This window comes from Sprattus sprattus, assembly GCF_963457725.1.
Source record: "Sprattus sprattus genome assembly, chromosome: 17".
Lineage (NCBI taxonomy): Eukaryota > Metazoa > Chordata > Actinopteri > Clupeiformes > Clupeidae > Sprattus > Sprattus sprattus.
In genome coordinates, this window is record NC_137915.1 from 27,882,900 (window position 1) to 27,902,899 (window position 20,000).

At 43.9% G+C, this 20,000-nt stretch overlaps 1 protein-coding gene across 1 annotated transcript in view; it reads left to right on the top strand.

The window, feature by feature from the left end:
* pard3aa (par-3 family cell polarity regulator alpha, a) overlaps positions 1-20,000 on the top strand; it is a 349,907-nt gene that overhangs the window by 143,294 nt on the left and 186,613 nt on the right. The window contains exons 6-10 of the mRNA XM_080855535.1: positions 6,661-6,767; positions 9,519-9,602; positions 13,100-13,225; positions 16,038-16,227; positions 16,373-16,478. Of these exons, the coding sequence (XP_080711661.1) occupies positions 6,661-6,767; positions 9,519-9,602; positions 13,100-13,225; positions 16,038-16,227; positions 16,373-16,478 (613 nt within the window). The remainder of the gene's footprint in view (positions 1-6,660; positions 6,768-9,518; positions 9,603-13,099; positions 13,226-16,037; positions 16,228-16,372; positions 16,479-20,000) is intronic.

The following is a 20,000-nucleotide window of genomic DNA, read 5'->3' on the forward strand; positions in this document are numbered from 1 at the left end:
CCCTCTGTCATTGATTTTACAGGAAGAAAAATGTTTGCATCAATGTTTTATCACCTGCATCCATGTTTGGTTTTGCATCATATATCATTATTTCCAGCAGGAACTGATGCTTTTGTTTCTTTTGGTAATCATGAATATAATCAGTGACCTTCATCCTGACACAAAGATAGATTAATAGTGCCATATGGCGTGAAGATGACGGTCCTCCCCCTCCATTACCTACAAATGAAGATTTATCTGTGAGAATCAGCATGGAGGCCCAACGTGGCTCTGTTCAGGACTTACACTAGACTACAAGAGCAGCACACTCACTGGAGCTATAGGGCAAGGTATAAATTCTAAAATAAAATCAAATGTGCCCAGGGTACCATCGCAATTGGGCCTTGCTCTTGTCATCAGGATGTTCTCTTTCTCTGTTGGACAACGCCTCTCTCCCTCTCTTTTTCAGCTGTTCTCTCTCCCATTGGTTGAAAAAATAGTACTCTTGCAAACAATATAGATTCTGTTATCCACTAACACCCCCCCACACACACACACACACACACACACACACACACACTTGTTTAAGGACCATGTAGCAGTGGCCTTAGACAAAGGAAAGATTGTGGGAAACTAATTGTCAATCATTCAAACCCTTTTAAACCCTTGGGTTTCCATGAAAGAACATTCTAGCGCTGTCTGTGGTTATTGATGAGGACCGAGCCTTTTTAGACCAGGCATGCTCCACATTTTGTTATTGACTCTATGATTGATTTAAACCCTCATAATTAGCTGGCCTAATTTAATTAAAGTGCAATTTAACGATACAGCAGCCCTACCAAACCGTACTTTGTCATTGATAGATATGCCTTGCCTGGTATGAAATTGTAGCTGACAGATGATGTATTCTGCACAGATGCAATCCATTGACCAGGAGGGATAAAGGACTGACTGGGCCCCAGATGCCAGCCAACATTTCTCCACTTTACTCTATTCAATTTCTACAGATGTAACCCATGCACATACCTGATTTAATTTACTTAATGGCATTGAGGACCTGTGTGAATTTAATATTATTAATCATTATACTGAAACTTTAATATAGCTTCAGCTGTGCCTTGAAAAACAAAACAAAAGAATAGCGTAGTTTAATGTTTGATGACTTTGCTGAGTAAGGGAATAAAACCAAAGTGCAATCTCCTGTTCTAGATTGTTCTTTTGAAGAGGTGGGATGGAGACACTCAAGTCTACGCATGAATAGCAGGAAATTGCATTGCACCTTCTGCCCATGAAAAATAGACTTCAGCGTAAAACAATGCTGTGCACCATTTGGCAAAACAGCTCAACTTGTGTTCTGAATGTGCATATTGGTGAGGGAACTAGCAGCACACATCAGCAGAGTAATGGACAAAAGAAAGCTGAAGTCTCAGGTTGATGTTTTAAATGTAGTCTAAATCTTATTCATACAAATATATATTTCAGAAAATATCTATGCCTATATACTATACTGCTAATGTGCGTCATCTCATTCTGTGAGTCTGTGAGGGGCTACAGCACACACACACAGCAGGTTTACAAAAAAAACCTGAATTTCATGTAGAACTAAAAAACTAAGTATGAAATAAAGTCTTGGAGGGAAGGGAAGTGTTGGCCTGGTGAGGTCGGAGGTTGGCCTGGTGGGTCGAAGGGCATTGTTAGGTCTGTAATAACTGCGTGTTGGTCTGAGGTGAGTAAGGAAGAGTTGCAAGCTCATTACAGAATGGGGCTTCTTTTCCTGTCTTGTGCCCAGGGAAAGTGGGAACGCCTTATGGTTTCCACAGTGAAGTTTTCTTAAATCGTTTGAGTGTCATGGTGGAGGGTTGGCCTTTGTCACCTTTAGTCCATATGCAAGGTGGTGTGTTTCAGCTGACACACTGTTAGGTTCACACAAATATTTATTAGGAGAACTACTTTTAGTTCAAGTTATAGGAACTAATGTCATGTCATGTGTATGATACAATTGTTGTAGTACTGATCGGCGCATTGATACACTGAACTAGAGCAGAGTTCATGCTTTTAACGCGTCTAAAGAAAAGGCATCGTTAGCTTTACTTAACTGTGTTTATTTAATGTATGTCATGAAAGTGCAAATACACAACACTTACCCTTGCTATATTTCTTGCTGCACAATTGTGTCTTTTCCTGTGGTCTCGCATCACGAGTGAGGAATAGACTTTATAAGTCAGGACGATGCCTGTGATAGCACATGGCTCAAGGGCTTACCCACAAATGATGTGTTAATATTTCTAATATAAATAAATTCATATTGCATTACTATATGAAATGTGAATTGTACACAACAGATTATGCACCCTAGCTCCTCTCATTGTTTTCCATAAGTGATCAAGCTGGATTGGGCTTGAGAGCTTCAATTGCATTAGCTGGGTAATCGTGGCCTTTGCTAATGACTTTGACTGAGAGCGCTGCCCCCCCTGTCTCCAAACATCCGTTTGCCAACATAAATTCAAATAACTGTCTTGGGGAAAAGGCAAAGACCAAAATGAAAAGCTGACTGAGCTGTGATACATGAACTGCTCTAAGAGGGTAGTTTTAATGGTGGATTCAAATGACCTGGCCGGGAGGGAAGGGGGTTTTTAGGGAGAGACGCCACCAGTCAGTTTCAATTGGATCAGCTAGTCACTTAGAGGACTTAATTGGGGTAATGGCAGTTTGCTGCGAGGGACAGGAGCTCCATTACGGCTCTTTGTGGAGCCCCAGCACCCCCTTCCCAGGCCTCCTCTGGCTCTTCATGGGGCTGAGGGCTGGGAGTGACCGTGCCAGCTCTTGTATCATGGCAGAATCAGCCACTTCCTCTTTGGAAACGGACCTCATACTCTGGCATAATGTCAGCCCTGTGCTTTAATGTCAGGCCAAGTAATATGCAGTGCACATCCAGTGGAGCTATTTCTGTCAATTTGAAGATTGCTGTTCTTCAAATTGACAGAAAAAAAATTGTTTCTGTTAAAGCCATCTCACCATTGTATGGCTTTTTAGGATAAATTGCATGAGGCGGTATTATTGTGTGTATGTGTGTGTGTATTATTATTTGTGTGTGTGTGTGTGTGTGTGTGTGTGGGTGTGTTGCTGTCTTTCAGTGCATGTAAGTGTCTGATAAGTCTTCATCTCAGTCTTAGCCTTGGCATCTTACGACCTTATATATCTGTGGTCCCATCTGGAAACAGATGTCTACTTGCCAATAATGAGATTATACACAACCAGTCAAAGACCTATCAGACTGAGATTTCACCCACGTGGGGTTTGGGGGGAGCCCTGTCCTCTTAGCTATGATCTGACAATCATGCTCCTTTGGGCTGGTGGTGTCTGAGCTCTGTTTTTGAAGGGAGTCTGAATATGTGTACGTATGGCTGTTTCATATCTCTATCGTGTGCTCTGTACTTTATATTCAGCTATGCTTTTAATTTGCTGTTTTCAGTGTCCTCTTTTGTGTATGTATGTGTATATATTTGTATCCTTTGACCTTTTGAATCCCGTGTGTGTGTGTGTGTCTGTGTCTGTGTCTGTGTGTGTGTCTGTGTGTGTGTGTGTGTGTGTGTGTGTGTGTGTGTGTGTGTGTGTGTGTGTCATGCATTTGAAGTCCATCTCATTACACTTGCACAGAGCCCCCTCCAGCCTGGCCGTGGCACCAGAGAGAGGGAGCTGTTTTACTATGACCGTTGGCTGGCAGTGAACCAGCAGCTGTTAAAATGGAGCGCTCGCCCTCTCTCTATATATCCAGCCCAATAATCCCTCTTCCCCTCTGCCCATAGAAGCAGTGCCTTCACTGCTCTCTTTTATAAGCCTTCCATTCAGACCGCTGCCAACTCTTAATGCCTACCTCAATAAACTAATGTATCCGGCCACCTCAAGGGCCAGGCTCATAACCTGACCATTCCTGGCAGCGCCGGGGAGGCTCCTGGCCTCGACCCAGCCATCTTAGCTGGACCCTGGTGGCTCGCCCTGCCGTAGATGTACCAGCTGAAGGACATGGGACTCATCATGAGACAGGTGCATTGAGGAAAGGTGTACCCTGTCCTCAGAAGACTACAGGCCAGCGATGCTGTCCATCATGGCGGTCGGGAGGAGCTACCTCCGCCATCTGTGACACCCAGAGGTCATGCTCTGATGACAGACCCAAACGGGTTCGGAAGGAATATCACGCTCCTCTCTGGAAGAAGTGTGGCAGGAAGGGCAGACAGGGAGAGGGAGGAGGGGAGAAGTCTGTATGACAGACTTGGAGATAGAGGCAGAAAAGACTGACATTGATGATGTCTGAATGGTGATTGTCCCCTCTCTCTCTCTCTCTCTCTATCTCTCTCTCTCTCTCTCTCTCTCTTTTTTTTTTTTTTCTCTCTCTTACCATTGTACCTCCTTCTGAGTAGCTGCAGTGGGACTTTAAAGAGCATCCCTCTCTCTCCCTCTCCTTCTCTCTCTCAGTTTCTAATCTCTCAAATCAAATATAGTGTCTTTCTCCATGAGCTGGCGAAGACAGCTGTGCTCTGTGCAGTATAAAGATACTCAGGAGCGCCGTGGCATTCATGTTACACTGAATTGTCATTCAGACAAAAACAAGCAGGCTCCTGGACTGCAGTTGCCGTTAGCATCGTGCTTTGGAGTTAATTACTTGTCAGTGTCAGTAATGATAAATGTGAATCATCCTGGACTTTTATTCCTGGTAGTGTTTTTCCCCCCTTCATTCATCACTTTCTGGATTACATAAATAGTGCATAAATGGCACTAATGTGTCTTTAAAAACAAACAAACAAACAAACAAAAACAACAATCCTGCCTTTCATTGAATATCTTTGTCCCTTTGTCATTCTGCTTTATTTGGTTCCACTAAATCCTCTTTTAGCTCTCTTCCCTGACATTGTTCACATACACTCATATTTTGACGCAGCACAATGTGCTTAAGCCCACAGTATATCCCACTGACTTTAAACACGAGGAAGTAAATATATGAGAGGCTCACTGTTGCATGATGTGGACTTCAAACAGACGGACCAGCATTTTCTATATCCTCTCTTTCTCTCTCTCTCTCACACACACACACACACACACACACACACACACACACACACACACACACACACACACACACACAAACACACAGCTACTGAGATTTTTTTAATTTACTTTCATAACTCAGTCTCACCTCTTCTCAAGATGGAAAAAGATGCATAGCCTCCCGTGCCCCTCACACACACACAGACACACACACACACACACACACACTCTCACAGAATGCATCTCCATAGAAAGGTGCAGGGAGCTTATTTAGATGTGCTTGACATTTGAGTAGAAATGGGAAAAGGTAAAAGGTGAGAAAAGGCTGCATATTAATCTCAGTGGCTAACAAACCGTTTCAGACTTCTAGCCACTGTCTAGACACCTTCCTGGCCTTGGAAGAGGATTTTGGTTGGAGCTCAGATTTAGCGTCATGGGACTACAGATACACACTGCATATACAGACACACATACTAATGAGAGTTGTTAAACGAATGATGAATATTATTTGCAACAATGCACATGCCCTCAATTATCAACTGGTTTTGTCCCAGGGACCACCATTCTGACTAGAAAGTAATCCGCGGCCCACTGATGTGCCTGCGCGTGCGTGTGTGCGTTCGTTCGTTCGTGCATGTGTGGGGACAGGGGAGACCTGTCAGTGTAATATCTGGGCATGGTGAAGTCCACACAGCCTGTCTATTCGTGGCGAAATGGAAGACAGCGACAGTCTCATATCATTCTCTTGCCCTGTACTTATTCTTCAAGTACGTAAAAAAAAAAATGCTCTCACACAGGTACTGCACCTCATTGCTTTTGCAGCAAGCTCTGGAAATTCGGTCTGGCAAGAAAACTTAATGCGTCTCCATATGCCGCAATAGTTTTGACGGCTTCATAGCTTCAGTTGACAGTAATGTTGAACACACGAAACACAGTGGTACCTCCTCTCCTGCTCTGGCTATCATCACTGTAAATCCGTATTTGATGTATTCCTCATTGTTTTTTCTTTTTCTTTGTTGACTTTGTTTCCCTGTATCCTGTGAAGGTGTACCTTTGTCGTGGCAGCCTCTCTCCTCACTAACCACCGATCCATTGGTGCTTCTGACCAGCTAACTCCACTGTAGAAGGAAATGTTAGCTAAGGACAGTAGATAACTTCAACCTCGTTCACCAAAAGTTTTACTTTTTCGACTAAACTTCAAAAGTACTCGTAGGCTATGCTTAACTGCAGATAATCCGGTATGGCGTGACGTTACGAACGCAATGCATTAACATCCGCAAAGCACAGGCTACCATAGACTGGATAGGTGCAAGGCTACATTCTGTCAGCGTGAATCACCTTTATATTATTTTAGACATATTTTTCTTATTTCAGACATTTTCAAGAGTAATCTGGAAATGTGTTGAAATATCAAAGCAAATAAACCCTCTGCAATACCGCCGCGGACCCCCGTTGAAAACCCCTGTCCTAGCTACTGAACTCTGACCTGGCAAGCATTGCTGTACTGCAATCCCCCCCCCCCCCCATCTGCAGTCAGACCCAGGCCCAGACTCTCATCCACAGCTCAGGGTAGGAGGTGTGTTGCAGTGTGTTGCTCACCATGCACTTGTTTTATTCTCCCCTATGTTTGTTCACCAGGAAGAGGAGGAGGAGGAGGAGGAGAGAAGAGAGGAGGAGAGGAATGGAAGAATTGAGCCTGTTGGACGAGCAGACTCCTGTGTGGAACACACTCCTGTCTCGTTAGAGTGAGTGCACACACACTCACACACTCGCACACATTCAACCCTAGCTAGTAAACCTGTAATAAGAAAAATGGGATGATCAGAGTGCTGTCTAAACTCTTTACTCATTAGTGTCACAGCTCACATCCATCTCACGTTTGCCTTAAGTCTCCATAGTTCTATGGTCACAACATGCTTATGGCTGCTCACAGGAAGTACTTAAGTCTCCATAGTTCTATGCATAGATATCATATATAAAGGCTAGATATCTCGCCCGCATTCCTGGCCGACGGAGACGAATGTCCGCACATGGCGGCCATCATGCAGCAGGGCAGCTTGCTCACCCATAACATTGGGCCTCATTCTCGACAGCAGTTGAGAAGACTTTCAGAAGGACTTTCTTCTGAACTCCACTTCGGTGGATTTAGGAAAACATTTGCCATTCTCCATAGTTTTCTCATCTGGGATTTCTTCGGAACTTCAGAAGACTTTCAGAACGCGAAATAGCAATCGTAACTCTGCCGGAATCTTCTCAAATGCGATTTCTCAAATAACTGAATGTGAATGTAAATGTACACGAACACTGCAAATGTAAGTGAATAAATAAATAAACACTAAAACCAATCGCATTTAAATAGCCATAGTGGAATAGAATGGACACATATACAGACCACTTCAAAATTATCGGTTTCTCTGGTTTTACTATTTATTGGTATGAGTGAAAGTAAAGTTAACATCTTAGTTTTATTCTATAAATTACTGACAACATTTCTACCAAATTTCAAATAAAAATATTGTCATTTAGAGCATTTATTTGCAGAAAAATGACAATTGGTCAAAATAGCAAAATAAATGGAATGTTTTCAGATCTCGAATAATGCAAAGAAAACAAGTTCATATAGATTCTTAAACTACACAATACTAATGCTTTAACTTAGGAAGAGATCCGAAATCAATATCTGGAAACACAGCATCTTTTTTGCTATTTTGACCAATTGTCATTTTTCTGCAAATAATGCTCTAAATGACAGTATTTTTATTTGAAATTCAGTAGAAATGTTGTCAGTAGTTTATAGAATGAAACCAAAGTGTTCATTTTACTCAAACACATACCAATAAATAGTTAAAAAAGAAAAACTGATAATTTTTTTAAAGTGGTCTCTTAATTTTTTCCGCGGCTGTATATCCTGCAGTAGGCTACCTCCATGGCTGCACCGGTTAAGTTCAATCTGCGTAATTGCTCGCTTTCCGCATGACTTGCCTTACGAGGTGCTTTCGTGCAGATTCGGGAGATTCCGACAACACACGTTTCTACGATTGCGTGCCCTAATAAGGAGCTGGCGGGGCGTTTATGTATGCAAATCCACTTCCACGAGAACGCGCATCAATTTAAGAAACTAATCGGAAGGAACACAGCTGAGAAGACTTCGGCTGCTTATGAACGCATTTTCAAGCGTGCAGGAATGCAGCGGAAGCGTTTCCCTTACGTTGTTTTTACGAAGTCGTGTAAGAAACATTTCTGAAGAATTACAGAAAATGATCGAGAACGAGGCCCATTGGGTTGGTAGTGGTATATACTTTTTAAATAATCATAACTTGCTCAATTTTCAACCGATTTTTAAACGGTTTGGTTTGTTATAAACATGAGAGATGTAGTTCTGACACTGCATATTTATGTTATTTTCTAAAACATTTCCAAAAGTTTCCAGAATTATAACCATGTTTATAATGTTTGTAAGAAACCAAACCAATTTTAAATCCGTCAAGATTTCAGCGAGATAAGAATATTAGTCTTTGTGCGGATCACTGACCTGTCCTCAGGTACCACTGATCCTCTCAGAAAGCTTCCCTGAAGCAAGATGACCAACCTGTGAGGACGCTCTAGACTCCGCCGTAAGACATCTAGCCTTTATATATGATATCTATGGTTCTATGGTCTCACCATGTCCATTGCTACTCACAGGAAGTACTTAAGTCTCCATAGTTCTATGGTCTCACCATGCCCATGGCTGCTCACAGGAAGTTCTTAAGTCTCCATAGTTCTATGGTCTCACCATGCCCATGGCCAATCACAGGAAGTACTAATGATGATGATGCACTAATACCCTGTCCCTTGAATGATAATATTAAATGATGAATGTTTTATAATCTACACCCATAAAGCACATTTCCATTCAATGTTCTTAATGTGCTTTATATTATATTCTACACGCATCTCAAGCCATTGAGAGCAAGTTGGGTTTTAGTATCTAAGAGGTCTGTGTGTGTGAACCATGCACACTTCCTCTACTGCCTGACCCATCAGTGTCCCTTGTCTGTCTCATGGTCATGCTCCACCCTAACACCAATCAGAATCACATGACTGTTAAAACACTGCTGTAGCCATGGTTACATCAATGTGTATCTCCCCCATTGTACCCCCAATCTCACGCATGCCTCCAGTGCTATGACCAGGCAGGTGTTTTCACCCCACCAAAAGGAAAAGGGGGAAAAGAGCACTACGCCACTGCGGCCTTGAATCAGATCCTAATCACTTAATTGAAGTGTCTATTTGGGTCTCTCATCGACCCAGGCTTTCTAATGGCTGCTTAAATTATAATGGCAGGGGACACTGCCGTGGCCATGCCAGGTTCTGATTGCAGTTGCCTTTTCTCTGTTTTTAGGCCTGTGTCCCCAGCCTTGTTTGTCATTGTCTGGATAAGTGTGCCAGTTTGTGCATCCCCTTTATGTTTGTCTCATTCTTCCACCTCCCCTTCATCCACCATTGTCTCACAGTGCCATGCTAGAGCTGGTCGAGGTGTCTAACGCCGGAGGCCCCTTGGGAATCCACGTAGTGCCCTTCAGTGCCAGAGACCGAAGGTAAATCAAAACCAAACCCTGCTGGAGCTCCAACCCTAGCCCTCAGCACATAGCCTCAGTGTGCTCTCTGCTGTGCTGTGCCTCCTCTCTGGCGTGTGGTGCGTGCGTCCTTGGCTTGCCCGTTGTGCTTGTGTGTTAGTGAAAACATGTGCTTTCCTCAATGTTCTGTGCTTGGATTGTCACTGGCTCTCTTTTTCTTCTGCTGTCCATTGTGTTTGGCTTGTTCAAGCTGTTGAGTTTCGACTGCATGAGTCACTTTTTGATTTCAGCTGCATTTTTACACAGCCTCAAGGACTTATCGACAAAAGGCAGTAACACAAATGGGCAGATTTATCCCCGCGCTAGTTACCTCGGTCATTTCACTGAAAAACAAACACAGGGCCAACAATAGTCGTATCTGCCCACTCACACGCTTACAAGGACAGTGGCACGAAGAAAGATGAAACTGTCTCACATTGTCAAGGTCAATAGTCGGAATGTGTTGAATGTCCTTTGGAGGGCTGTGATGGTGAAATCTAGTGTTCATCATGATAGGCACACTTTACAAATGTGTGGCTTCCTCAGGACACAGTGCTCAAAGGTAACAAGGAGGACACAACACAGAATACATCATGCTTTAGAAGTCAGGAAGAAAGGCTGGAACGGAGGACAGCCAAATCCACACTCAATTAGAGTAAAAGCACATTTATAAGAGTGGTCGTTTGCTAGTGTAAGGACAAACACACACACACACACACACACACACACACACACACACACACACACACAGACCAAGGTCAAACAGAGAAGGCATGCAAGAACGAGTGTGAACGAGTGAGCATGCCAATACACAAACCATATTTATAACATTTGGAATACAACTTTTAATCCCATTTGAAGTCCCTAGCATAAAAGACCTTGTGGAGCCTCTATAAACTATGAAAATATTTGAATTATTGATGATTTAAAATGACATTTTCCCCAAGGTAGTGATTTAAAACAAAACATAAGGTAGTGATTTAAAACAAAACTGCCCTGAATAATCAATCAATCAATCAATACAGCCCAGCCAGGTATTAACTATCAACTTTGGCTTATTTGTTTTGATCAGTTTCATTTTCAATGCCAACTGTCCTCATACCACGGTTCAAAGGCCAAGAAAGTCCATTAAGAATTTAGCCATGAAGGATTTATTTCAGTCTTTATCACAGAACTAATATCTCTCTCTGAATCTATCACATCTGCATTTCCTATCAGGAAGGACAGGGCATGCAAATATATGCATATGCAAACACATGCACAAACACTCAACATAATTAAATAAACAAATAAATAAATAAACACTCCTAGATGCATTACCCCAAATGATGTGATCCCATCCCATGACCGCTACGAACTGTAAACAAGCCGTGGCTGTTAATTGCAGTGCATAAAGGGATCCTGATTGCATTATCATTCAATTACAAGCGCTGATGGGAACAGGTGGTCCCCTTCGTGGAGTGTCTTCAGGCCGATTACTCCAGACTCTGGGAGACTGCTGCAAAGAGGCTGCTGTGGATCTACGCACTCAGCCAATCACCACCATGAATATAAAGAGGCTAAAGTTTTATCTCAGGCACACAACACAATTTTACCACCAGCTGCGGGACCTGGGGGGGTGGTGGGGGGTTCTGTGGCAGAGTGGAGCAGCGTACAGCTTTACCGTCTCAGCTCAGAGTGTGATGTTTGTCCTAGAGCAGGAATGTCAGGGGATGTCACACACACAGAAAGATTTATGTGGCTTCAGTGGCCACCAGGCAGACCACCTGTGCTCCATCAAAATGCCTGTTGAGAGTGGATGGCTCGCTACTCTCTCCATCTTTATCTGAAATGGATGCCCTTGTTTCACCATGAGAGCTCTGGTCCGTTTGTGATGAGGTTGTACCTTTGCAGACTAAGTTCTGTTTCTGTCTCCAGCTGCGGCTCTTAAGCTGTCTGGATGGGTTTGGGTTTATGCGGGTGGGGTGTTGTCGCGACAGAGTTTATCTGCAGCTTCTCTCCAACTCCCACTCATTCCCTCTCTCTCTCTCTCTCTCTCTCTCTCTCTCTCTCTCTCTCTCTCTCTCTTTCTCTCTCTCTTTCTCCTTCTCCCTCTCGTTATCTCTCTCATTTCTCTCTAAGAGACTCCAAGCTCAGAAATACCTGTGCAGAGGAAGAAGAGAGGAAGAGAGGGGGAGAGGGAGAGATAGCGAGAGATGAGGGAGTGTCCTGATTTGCTTTAAAAGCTGTTCTGAGTTTTTTTGGTTCTCGTCAGATGTGGTTTTGCCACACATGAGATCTAAATGCGTAGCGCTCCAAAGCCCACTGAGATTTCTGCTGAGTTTCTTTGCTTTGGTATTTTAAAGGAAAGGTTAGAGGGAGTTTTACGGGGGGGGGTCTGAGTCTGTGTTTTGAGGTGTGTATGTGTTTGTTTGTGTGTGTGTGTGTCTATGTGTTTGTGTGTGCATTTGTGTCTGTGTGTGTGTGTGTGTGTGTGTGTGTGTGTGTGTGTGTGTGTGTGTGTATATGTTTGTGTGTGTGTGTGTGTATGTGTATGTGTGTGTGGGTGCACGCATGCATTTGGTTATTTATAACTCACATCAACTTGCTCACTTTTTAAGCCTGCCAACCGCAACTGTGCTTTCCTGATGCCTTAAGATGATCATTTCCCTGAGTTGGGATTACGGGGTGTGTGTCTTCCATCGCGTGTGTGCTGTGCTGTGCTGCGCTGCGGCTTACACAACAGCATTTCAGAGATGGAAAAGTGAAGTGAAGAAGTAACGACAAGTCGGCCCCATCCCAAGTTTCAGAACTTATCTCAAGTTGGATTCCTGAGTCCTGACGTGACACAAGCTTCCCTCCCATCTCTGAGGATTGTAAATCGCATCAAAGAATATGGAAATCTTCTCACTGCTCCGTGCCCTGCCCAAACCCTTCTCCTTAACCTCACCTCCAATCACTTTACTTTCTGCTTGGATCTTACTAATACACTTAAATGCTTTGATCACTTTGTTTTCTCTAAGACTAATGCAGGATGTCAAACTTTCTTTGAGTGTCTACACTGTCAGTCTTCATTGATTGCCCTCAGCCAGGCCTTACACATAACGCACATAACGCACACATAACGTGTGTAACGCTGTGCTCTGAGTGTGTGTAATGCTGTGTGTGAGTGAGTGTAACTCTGTGCTGTGAGTGTGTGTTACTCTGTGCTGTGAGTGAGTGTAACGCTGTGCTGTGAGTGAGTGTAACTCTGTGCTGTGAGTGTGTGTAACGCTGTGCTCTGAGTGTGTGTAATGCTGTGCTGTGAGTGTGTGTTACTCTGTGCTGTGAGTGTGTGTAACTCTGTGCTGTGAGTGTGTGTTACTCTGTGCTGTGAGTGTGTGTAACTCTGTGCTGTGAGTGTGTGTAACGCTGTGCTGTGAGTGTGTGTAACGCTGTGCTGTGAGTGTGTGTTACTCTGTGCTGTGAGTGTGTGTAACGCTGTGCTCTGGCTCGTCTAGGACTCTGGGCCTGCTCGTCAAGCGTCTGGAGAGGGGAGGCAAGGCAGAGCAGGAGGGCCTGTTCCATGAGAATGACTGCATCGTGCGGATTAATCACGGGGATCTGCGCAACATCCGATTCGAACAGTAAGACCCATGTCTTCTTCCCACCAGGACAGGGTGTTCTCTGCTCTCTTGTTCCTAAAGAAATCCTCCATCTCTCTGCACTCTCTTTCTTTCCAGTTCATGCCTTTGTGTGCCTCCAATCTAATTTGAGCTCCACGCTTGTCAATCTCCCCCCTCCCCCGTCACCTTTGTCCTCTCTTACTTCAATCTTTATTCCACTTTCATTTTTGTATGTCTCACCAACTGTTTTCCTCACCCCCTGTTTGCTTTGTGTCAGAAAACCAGAAAATGTCTCTTCTATCAACTGCTTTTCATATCCTGCATAGAGAAGCTAAAGCAAATGGCTATAATACCTCAGGTATTATAATATATATATATATATAATACTATATCTCAGGTGGTCATATTGTTTGTAATCTACTTGTTATAGGATCATTTCAACACACTAAAATGCAGTTTCATTTCAAAATATTGGATCATAATATGTTCACAAGGCAAGCCACACACACAAAGAGAGAAAGAGAGAGAGAGAGAGAGAGAGAGAGAGAGAGAGAGAGAGAGAGAGAGAGACAGACACAAACACGTAGTTCCCTCTTCCTGCCTCACAGATTTATTGCTGCCCTTCAATTCCGTAAGTAGAGATAAGTTATAAGGAAATGCAGTAGGTGCTTGTTTACAAGTACTGTGCTTGCACATATGATGAAAGCCACTTTTGTATTACCATTTTGTTTGTTCCAACATCCTTAGCATATCCCTAACAGGTTTACTTTTTGGAGTGCGTAACACAAATGGCACACATGATTAGAAGGGGCAGAGGGCTCAGCTGTAGATTAGCGATGCGTAGGTGAGTGTGTGCTGGGGTGCCCACTAGACGTGTGTGTGTTTGCTGCTGGGCACACCGTTGGAAGGGATGGTAGTGGAGAGAAGGGCTGGTAATGGAGAGAAGGGATGGTAGTGGAGAGAAGGGATGGTAGTGGAGAGAAGGGATGGTAGTGGAGAGAAGGGCTGGTAGTGGAGAGAAGGGATGGTTATGGAGAGAAGGGATGGTTATGGAGAGAAGGGATGGTTATGGAGAGAAGGGATGGTAATGGTGATGGCTTCAGTCTCATTTATTTAATATCTTCACGGAGGTCAGGGCAATATATTTTTTTCACCACACATTTTATTATCAAAGGTCATTTTTTTTGTCAGTTGGTGTTGCATACAATAAGTTCAAAATAAAATAATGTTACTAATTGTAAGATCATTGTTCCATTAGGCCCATGGGACTATTTTGGTTTCATGATATTTGTTTGTTGTTAAAGAACAAAAGCACAAATTCTCATGATGGCTGTCTTGTTTGGGTGTGAAATACGCAGGGGGGCAAAAGTTTAGAGCAGCCTTGTCCTGTGTATGTGGAAGTGAGATGTGGTTCAGATCTTTAAAATAAGAAAGATGAAGAATGAGTCTGTCTCCCTATTTTTTTCTGACCCCCCCCCCCCCCATATTCCCCCCTGATTGTGCACCATGCCAAGATAATTCAAAGTGATAGTCTAATCTTATTGGATTGTTTTGCATGGATAAATATTTAGAGCTGGTTAATCTAGCTAAATGTAATGATGCATTGATGGAGTCATTTATTATGCAATCAGGAGCGGGTTCTGTGTGATTAGCCGAGTGGCACAACTCAGCTCGTTAGCATCTAGTCGGCTGTTTACTTCATTTCTCTTTATTTTCTTGTGTGGGGTGGCAGAAATTAGCATAAGAATGAGGAGCACTCCCAGCGGTGTTGGCCTGTGCACTCACACGAGGACGTGAAGATGCAGCAAAGCCAAGTAGTGTTTATTTCAGAGGAAGTGGCCTAGCACTTGTCAATAACTCATTTGGATGGGTTCTGCGCAGGTATCACACACGCGATAATGGGGAGGCGAGAGGGCATCGTGGGCAGGATTGTTTATATCAGGGTTTCCCCTCCCAGCAGAAATCATCCTCCCAGACTTCAACATGGGACTACATGGGCCAGGCTATCTATATGCTAAGTGGCTAAGCTGAAGTTTAAATAAAGCCTGTGACTAGCAGACTCAAAAGTACGTCTGTTCTGTTTAGCTTGAGGTCCGCTCACCTTGACTGCCCGTACCTAAAGAAGGTGGTTAGAATGATATGTGCGTCTGAGCTTACTATGTCAGTCTTGTTTTCTGAAAGGTGTCAGAAAAGGAGGAATGGTGTTCAAACAATACCCCGCCCAAGGTCTCACTATTAGAAGAACATTCAAATACTGTGCCACGAGATCTGAGGGCCACTATTCAAAAATATCCAAATGATTAAAACATTCTTGTCAAAATACCAACTTGGAGATAATGTTGAACATAGATTGTATGACACATTCTGAGTCTTCTCCCCTTCTAGAATATTCAATATAGCATCTGCGTGGTGTGCATGGACCAACGTATCTTGTAGGCAAACAAGGGATCATACTTGATTATTGATATTCTGTTCCTAACGCATGGCTTAAATGGCTCCCACAGTGGACTTAAATTACCATTCTATGGTACTAATGCTTACTTCTGCTTCCTCCCCGAGGCTCAGCGATTATGGAAATGGTAGATAATGTAATATGTGAATTAGCCTTGTTTCCAGCTGCTGGACAGCAATTAACAGCTGACTAGCTGCGCCATACTCCTGACCTCTTCATATTCCTGACTTTTCATAAAAGCAGCAGCCGCCACTGACTGCAACATTAAAGAGAGATGTCATGGAGCACAATGTGCTTTATCTTCTTGCCTAATGCCATTTCTCAATGACTCTCCCTCTCCCTCTGTGCGCACACACACTTGGCTCTTTTCTTTCTCTGCAGAGCACAGAACATGTTCCGCCAAGCCATGCGCTCTCCTATGATCCTGTTCCACGTGGTGCCTGCCTCAAAGAAGGTCCAGTATGAGCAGCTGTCCCAGGGTGAGTTGGGCCCCGACCCAGGCCACTTTAGCCCCGACACTTCACAGAACCCTGGAGACCGCAGCAATGTAGTAGTGGGAAGCGGCGGTGGGGTGGGCATTGAATTCACCCCACAACGGATGTCAAGGAGCGGCCCCCACCCCACTGTGACCCCACAGCCCAGTCTGGGCCATCCGGAGAGGGCAGATGTCTACCCGCCGGTACCCCCCCAGCCCCGTGCTGCATACTCCAACAAAGACAGCAGCCCTCAGCCCCAGCCAGATCCCAAGACCTGTCAGCACCACTCCCTCCACCGGCTACAACAAAAAGATTGGACGCAGACTCGACGTGCAGCTCAGGAAAGGTAAATCCCCTTAAAATAAAATGAGACTTGGGATTGATACCAGACTGTCTTACTGCAACAACAATATTGTTTTTTTTTTTTGGCTTTGTATGTTTACTGTGTTTTTGCTTTATAGTGGATTTACGCTAGTGGGATTTTTTCTGATCTACAAAGCATGTTCTCACACTCATTCTCCATTTGACTGAATGTTAATAGAAGATGGTATCTCAGGGCACCTCTGCTCTCCTTCCCTCTCCCTCCGCCGTGGCTAGCACAGTGTAACTAATGCAGTTAGGACTTCAAAGAGTCTATCTCTCATTGTCAAGGGCTGTCCATCCAGCCTTCCTCCCCAATCTCACGTCCAACGGGGCCAAATCCTATTTGTTCTGCATCGCAGCTGCATCCCAGCATTTCACGGTGAGAGAGGTAGTTGGAAACGTCCATCAGAGAATCGAGTATTTGGAACTGCGTTAATATGCACACACACACACACACACACACACACACACACACACACAGGTTCAGGGTCAAGTGTCAGCCCTCACAGAGGTGACACAATAATGTATGCAGTAAGATGAAATGAAGCTACTGCCTGCAAGCATTTTTTTCTCACTCCTCCTTTGTCATTATTTCTCTCTCTCTCTCTCTCTCTCTCTCTCTCTCTCTCTCTCTCTCTCTCTCTCTCTCTCTCTCCTTCTCTCTCTCTCACTCTCTCTCTCGCTCTCTCTCTCTCTCTCTCTCTCTCTCTCTCTCTCTCTCTCTCTCTCTCTCTCTCTCTCTCTCTCTGTCTCTGCTTTCTCTCTCTGTTCCTGTCTCTTCCTTGCTTTTCCACCTCCCAGGAGTTATAATCACACTTCAAATGGAATAAACACGCATACAGTTATATACATACATACACACACACACATACAAGCACACACACACACACACACACACACACACACACACACACACACACACACACACACACACACACACACACACACACACACAAATGCAGAAAAATACAGCCATCTATGTCAGCAAAGTCTGGATTCACTTGTGTTGGCTTTGCGCAGTATGAGACAGGAGTTGTAAAGACACAATTAACTCCCCACAACACGACGCAGTGCCTCACAGCTGTGTGGAGTATTCAAAGGGGCCAGGGGAACCAGGGTTTGCTACACATCACATTTAATTGAAAAGACAACTGCGGGCAAAAAGGAACTGTTAACCCTGCTGCCAAGTCTGAGATGTAGTGTGCTATATCGGTGGCTTCGTGCTTTATTGTTTAAAATGTGTGGCTGTGTGTGTGTGTGTGTGTGTGTGTGTGTGTGTGTGTGTGTGTGTGTGTGTGTGTGTGTGTGTGTGTGTTTGTGTGTGTGTTTGTTTGTGTGTGCGTGTGTGTACATGTGTGTTCTTGTGTGTGTGCGCATGTGTGTGTGTGTCTGTTCCTGTGTACCTCTGTGTCTGGGCTTGATTTGTACATTAATGCATGTGAATCTTTCAAATTCTTTATGGAATTAAACACTGTACAAAAGGCAATCGATTTCTCCTCTGAAGGCGTCCCCCACCTCCTCCCTCACTGCCTGAAGCCCAGCGCACCATGAAGAGAGGACCCCAGCTCTGTGCACTCTCTGATAAGCAAGGCCAAACTGGCGTGCAGTAAGACTGCTTAAATGAGACAAGCCCACATCAGGCTGCCTGCTCTTTCAGTCGCGTGCAGTAACACTGTTTAAGTGAGGCAAGCCCACATCAGGCCGCCTGGTCTATCACTGGAGGCGAGGAACATGGCTAAATGTTTTGCGTGTGTGCAGGCTTGTCTCTGCAGCGCAGTGAGCCATTGTGCTGCCTGATCAAGCAGATGTTAAATGCCTGAATGCCAGCACTGTCATAATAGCACCCATCAGAGAGAGAGAGAGAGAGAGAGAGAGAGAGAGAGAGAGAGAGAGAGAGAGAGAGAGAGAGAGAGAGAGAGAGAGAGAGAGAGGGATGTAAGATAGGAGAGGAGGGGTGAGCGAAAGACCATGCTGGAGACAGTAGAGCCTTTCTGGAAAGTTGGCCCATTTCTATCCAATCTGTCCTGACAAATCCCAGAGAAAAGGCTACAAGTGCAGAAGGATTGTAGGATAGCAGGAAAAAGGGGAAAACATTTTCAAGAGCTCAGGGTGGATCTTTTTTTCACAGAGATAGATGATAATGTTGACCGTGCCACTGAGCCGTGCACTGAGAAACGCCTTATTTAATAGTGAAGCCTCACCTATAACCCCAGCTCTCTTCCACGACAGATTCTTTGCCAATGGCTCAGTTTACAAAAACGTACAAAAATGGTCAGCTTCATGTGAGTTTGAAAGTTCTTTCATCAGCTCTTTCAACTTCCATCTCACTGCGTCGAACTGTTGTTATGTTAAGGTTCAATTATCCATGTTAAAAATGTTCTCGGATTGTCAGGTTTTAAAAAAAAAATGTGATTGGTTGTTTAATAGATGTTTTGTGATCAAGACATTCAAGAGAGGTCATTTAGTCCGTGTGCATTACCCTCTTGATGGACAGAAGGGGGAAACCCAGAGACATCAGTGATTAATAACTGCAAGGCTAGAAGAAATGCTTTCTCCTAATTACCTGATTGTGGGCCATTAGTGAGGAGATCTTTGCAATGTAAGGGAGTTTAATTCTGGTAATTAGCTCCTCTATTTGAGCCAGGCATCACATAAAGACTGTTTCAAGGCCTACATTTGTCTGGAAACAGCATTTTACCAATAGACCTATTCATTGGTGCTAGGCTGTCCATAGAACATGTCTGTTCTCAAATGACCTCGTGCTGGTATAGTCTGTGCTCTTGGCCATCCCGCTTGATAAGATATAGCAACACAAACTATGATTTTTCCACTGACTGATTTCATACACGTAAATATAACTAGTTGGTGACTTTGGAAGTGTATTGATGGGGATTCGTTCTTTTCAGCAACACCATGTGAATTTGCCCTTATCATAATCTACAGTAGAATAATATGCTATTTCTATAGCTGAAAAAAGATCACTAATTACTTATTTTTGCTTACCAGACACCTATCCAAACTACTAGATCTCCTAATGCTGTTTTTTTAGTATTTGTTAGGGTTCAAAATGTGGCTTGAAAGGCATGTAGGTGAGGTATTTGAGCTAAGTGACCGATAAGGGTTTGTATCTCAAACTAACAATCTGGTTTCCATTAACAAATGCACATAAATGTCTCAGATGTCTCCATTACCAAATGCTCATGGATGTCTCATATGTCTCCAAATTGCATGGAGACTGCTTGTAATGTCCTAGTTGTAAGTGAGACTGACTTGATGGCCATTAATGCCTGCCCAGATGAAGACGCATAGTTCCATCTCATGTACACTGCCTCTATCTAACATTTCCGGAGCGTCACCTTTTTCCTTCAATTTTCTTGAGAGAAAAAAAGCACAGTGGCACTGAACAGCCGATAAGGTCAGTCTGCCTGACATGTCCCCTTGTTCCTGCCATCACTCGCTTCAGCCAGGCTTCTTTCTCCGTCTTCCAATTCATATCCATTTGCCA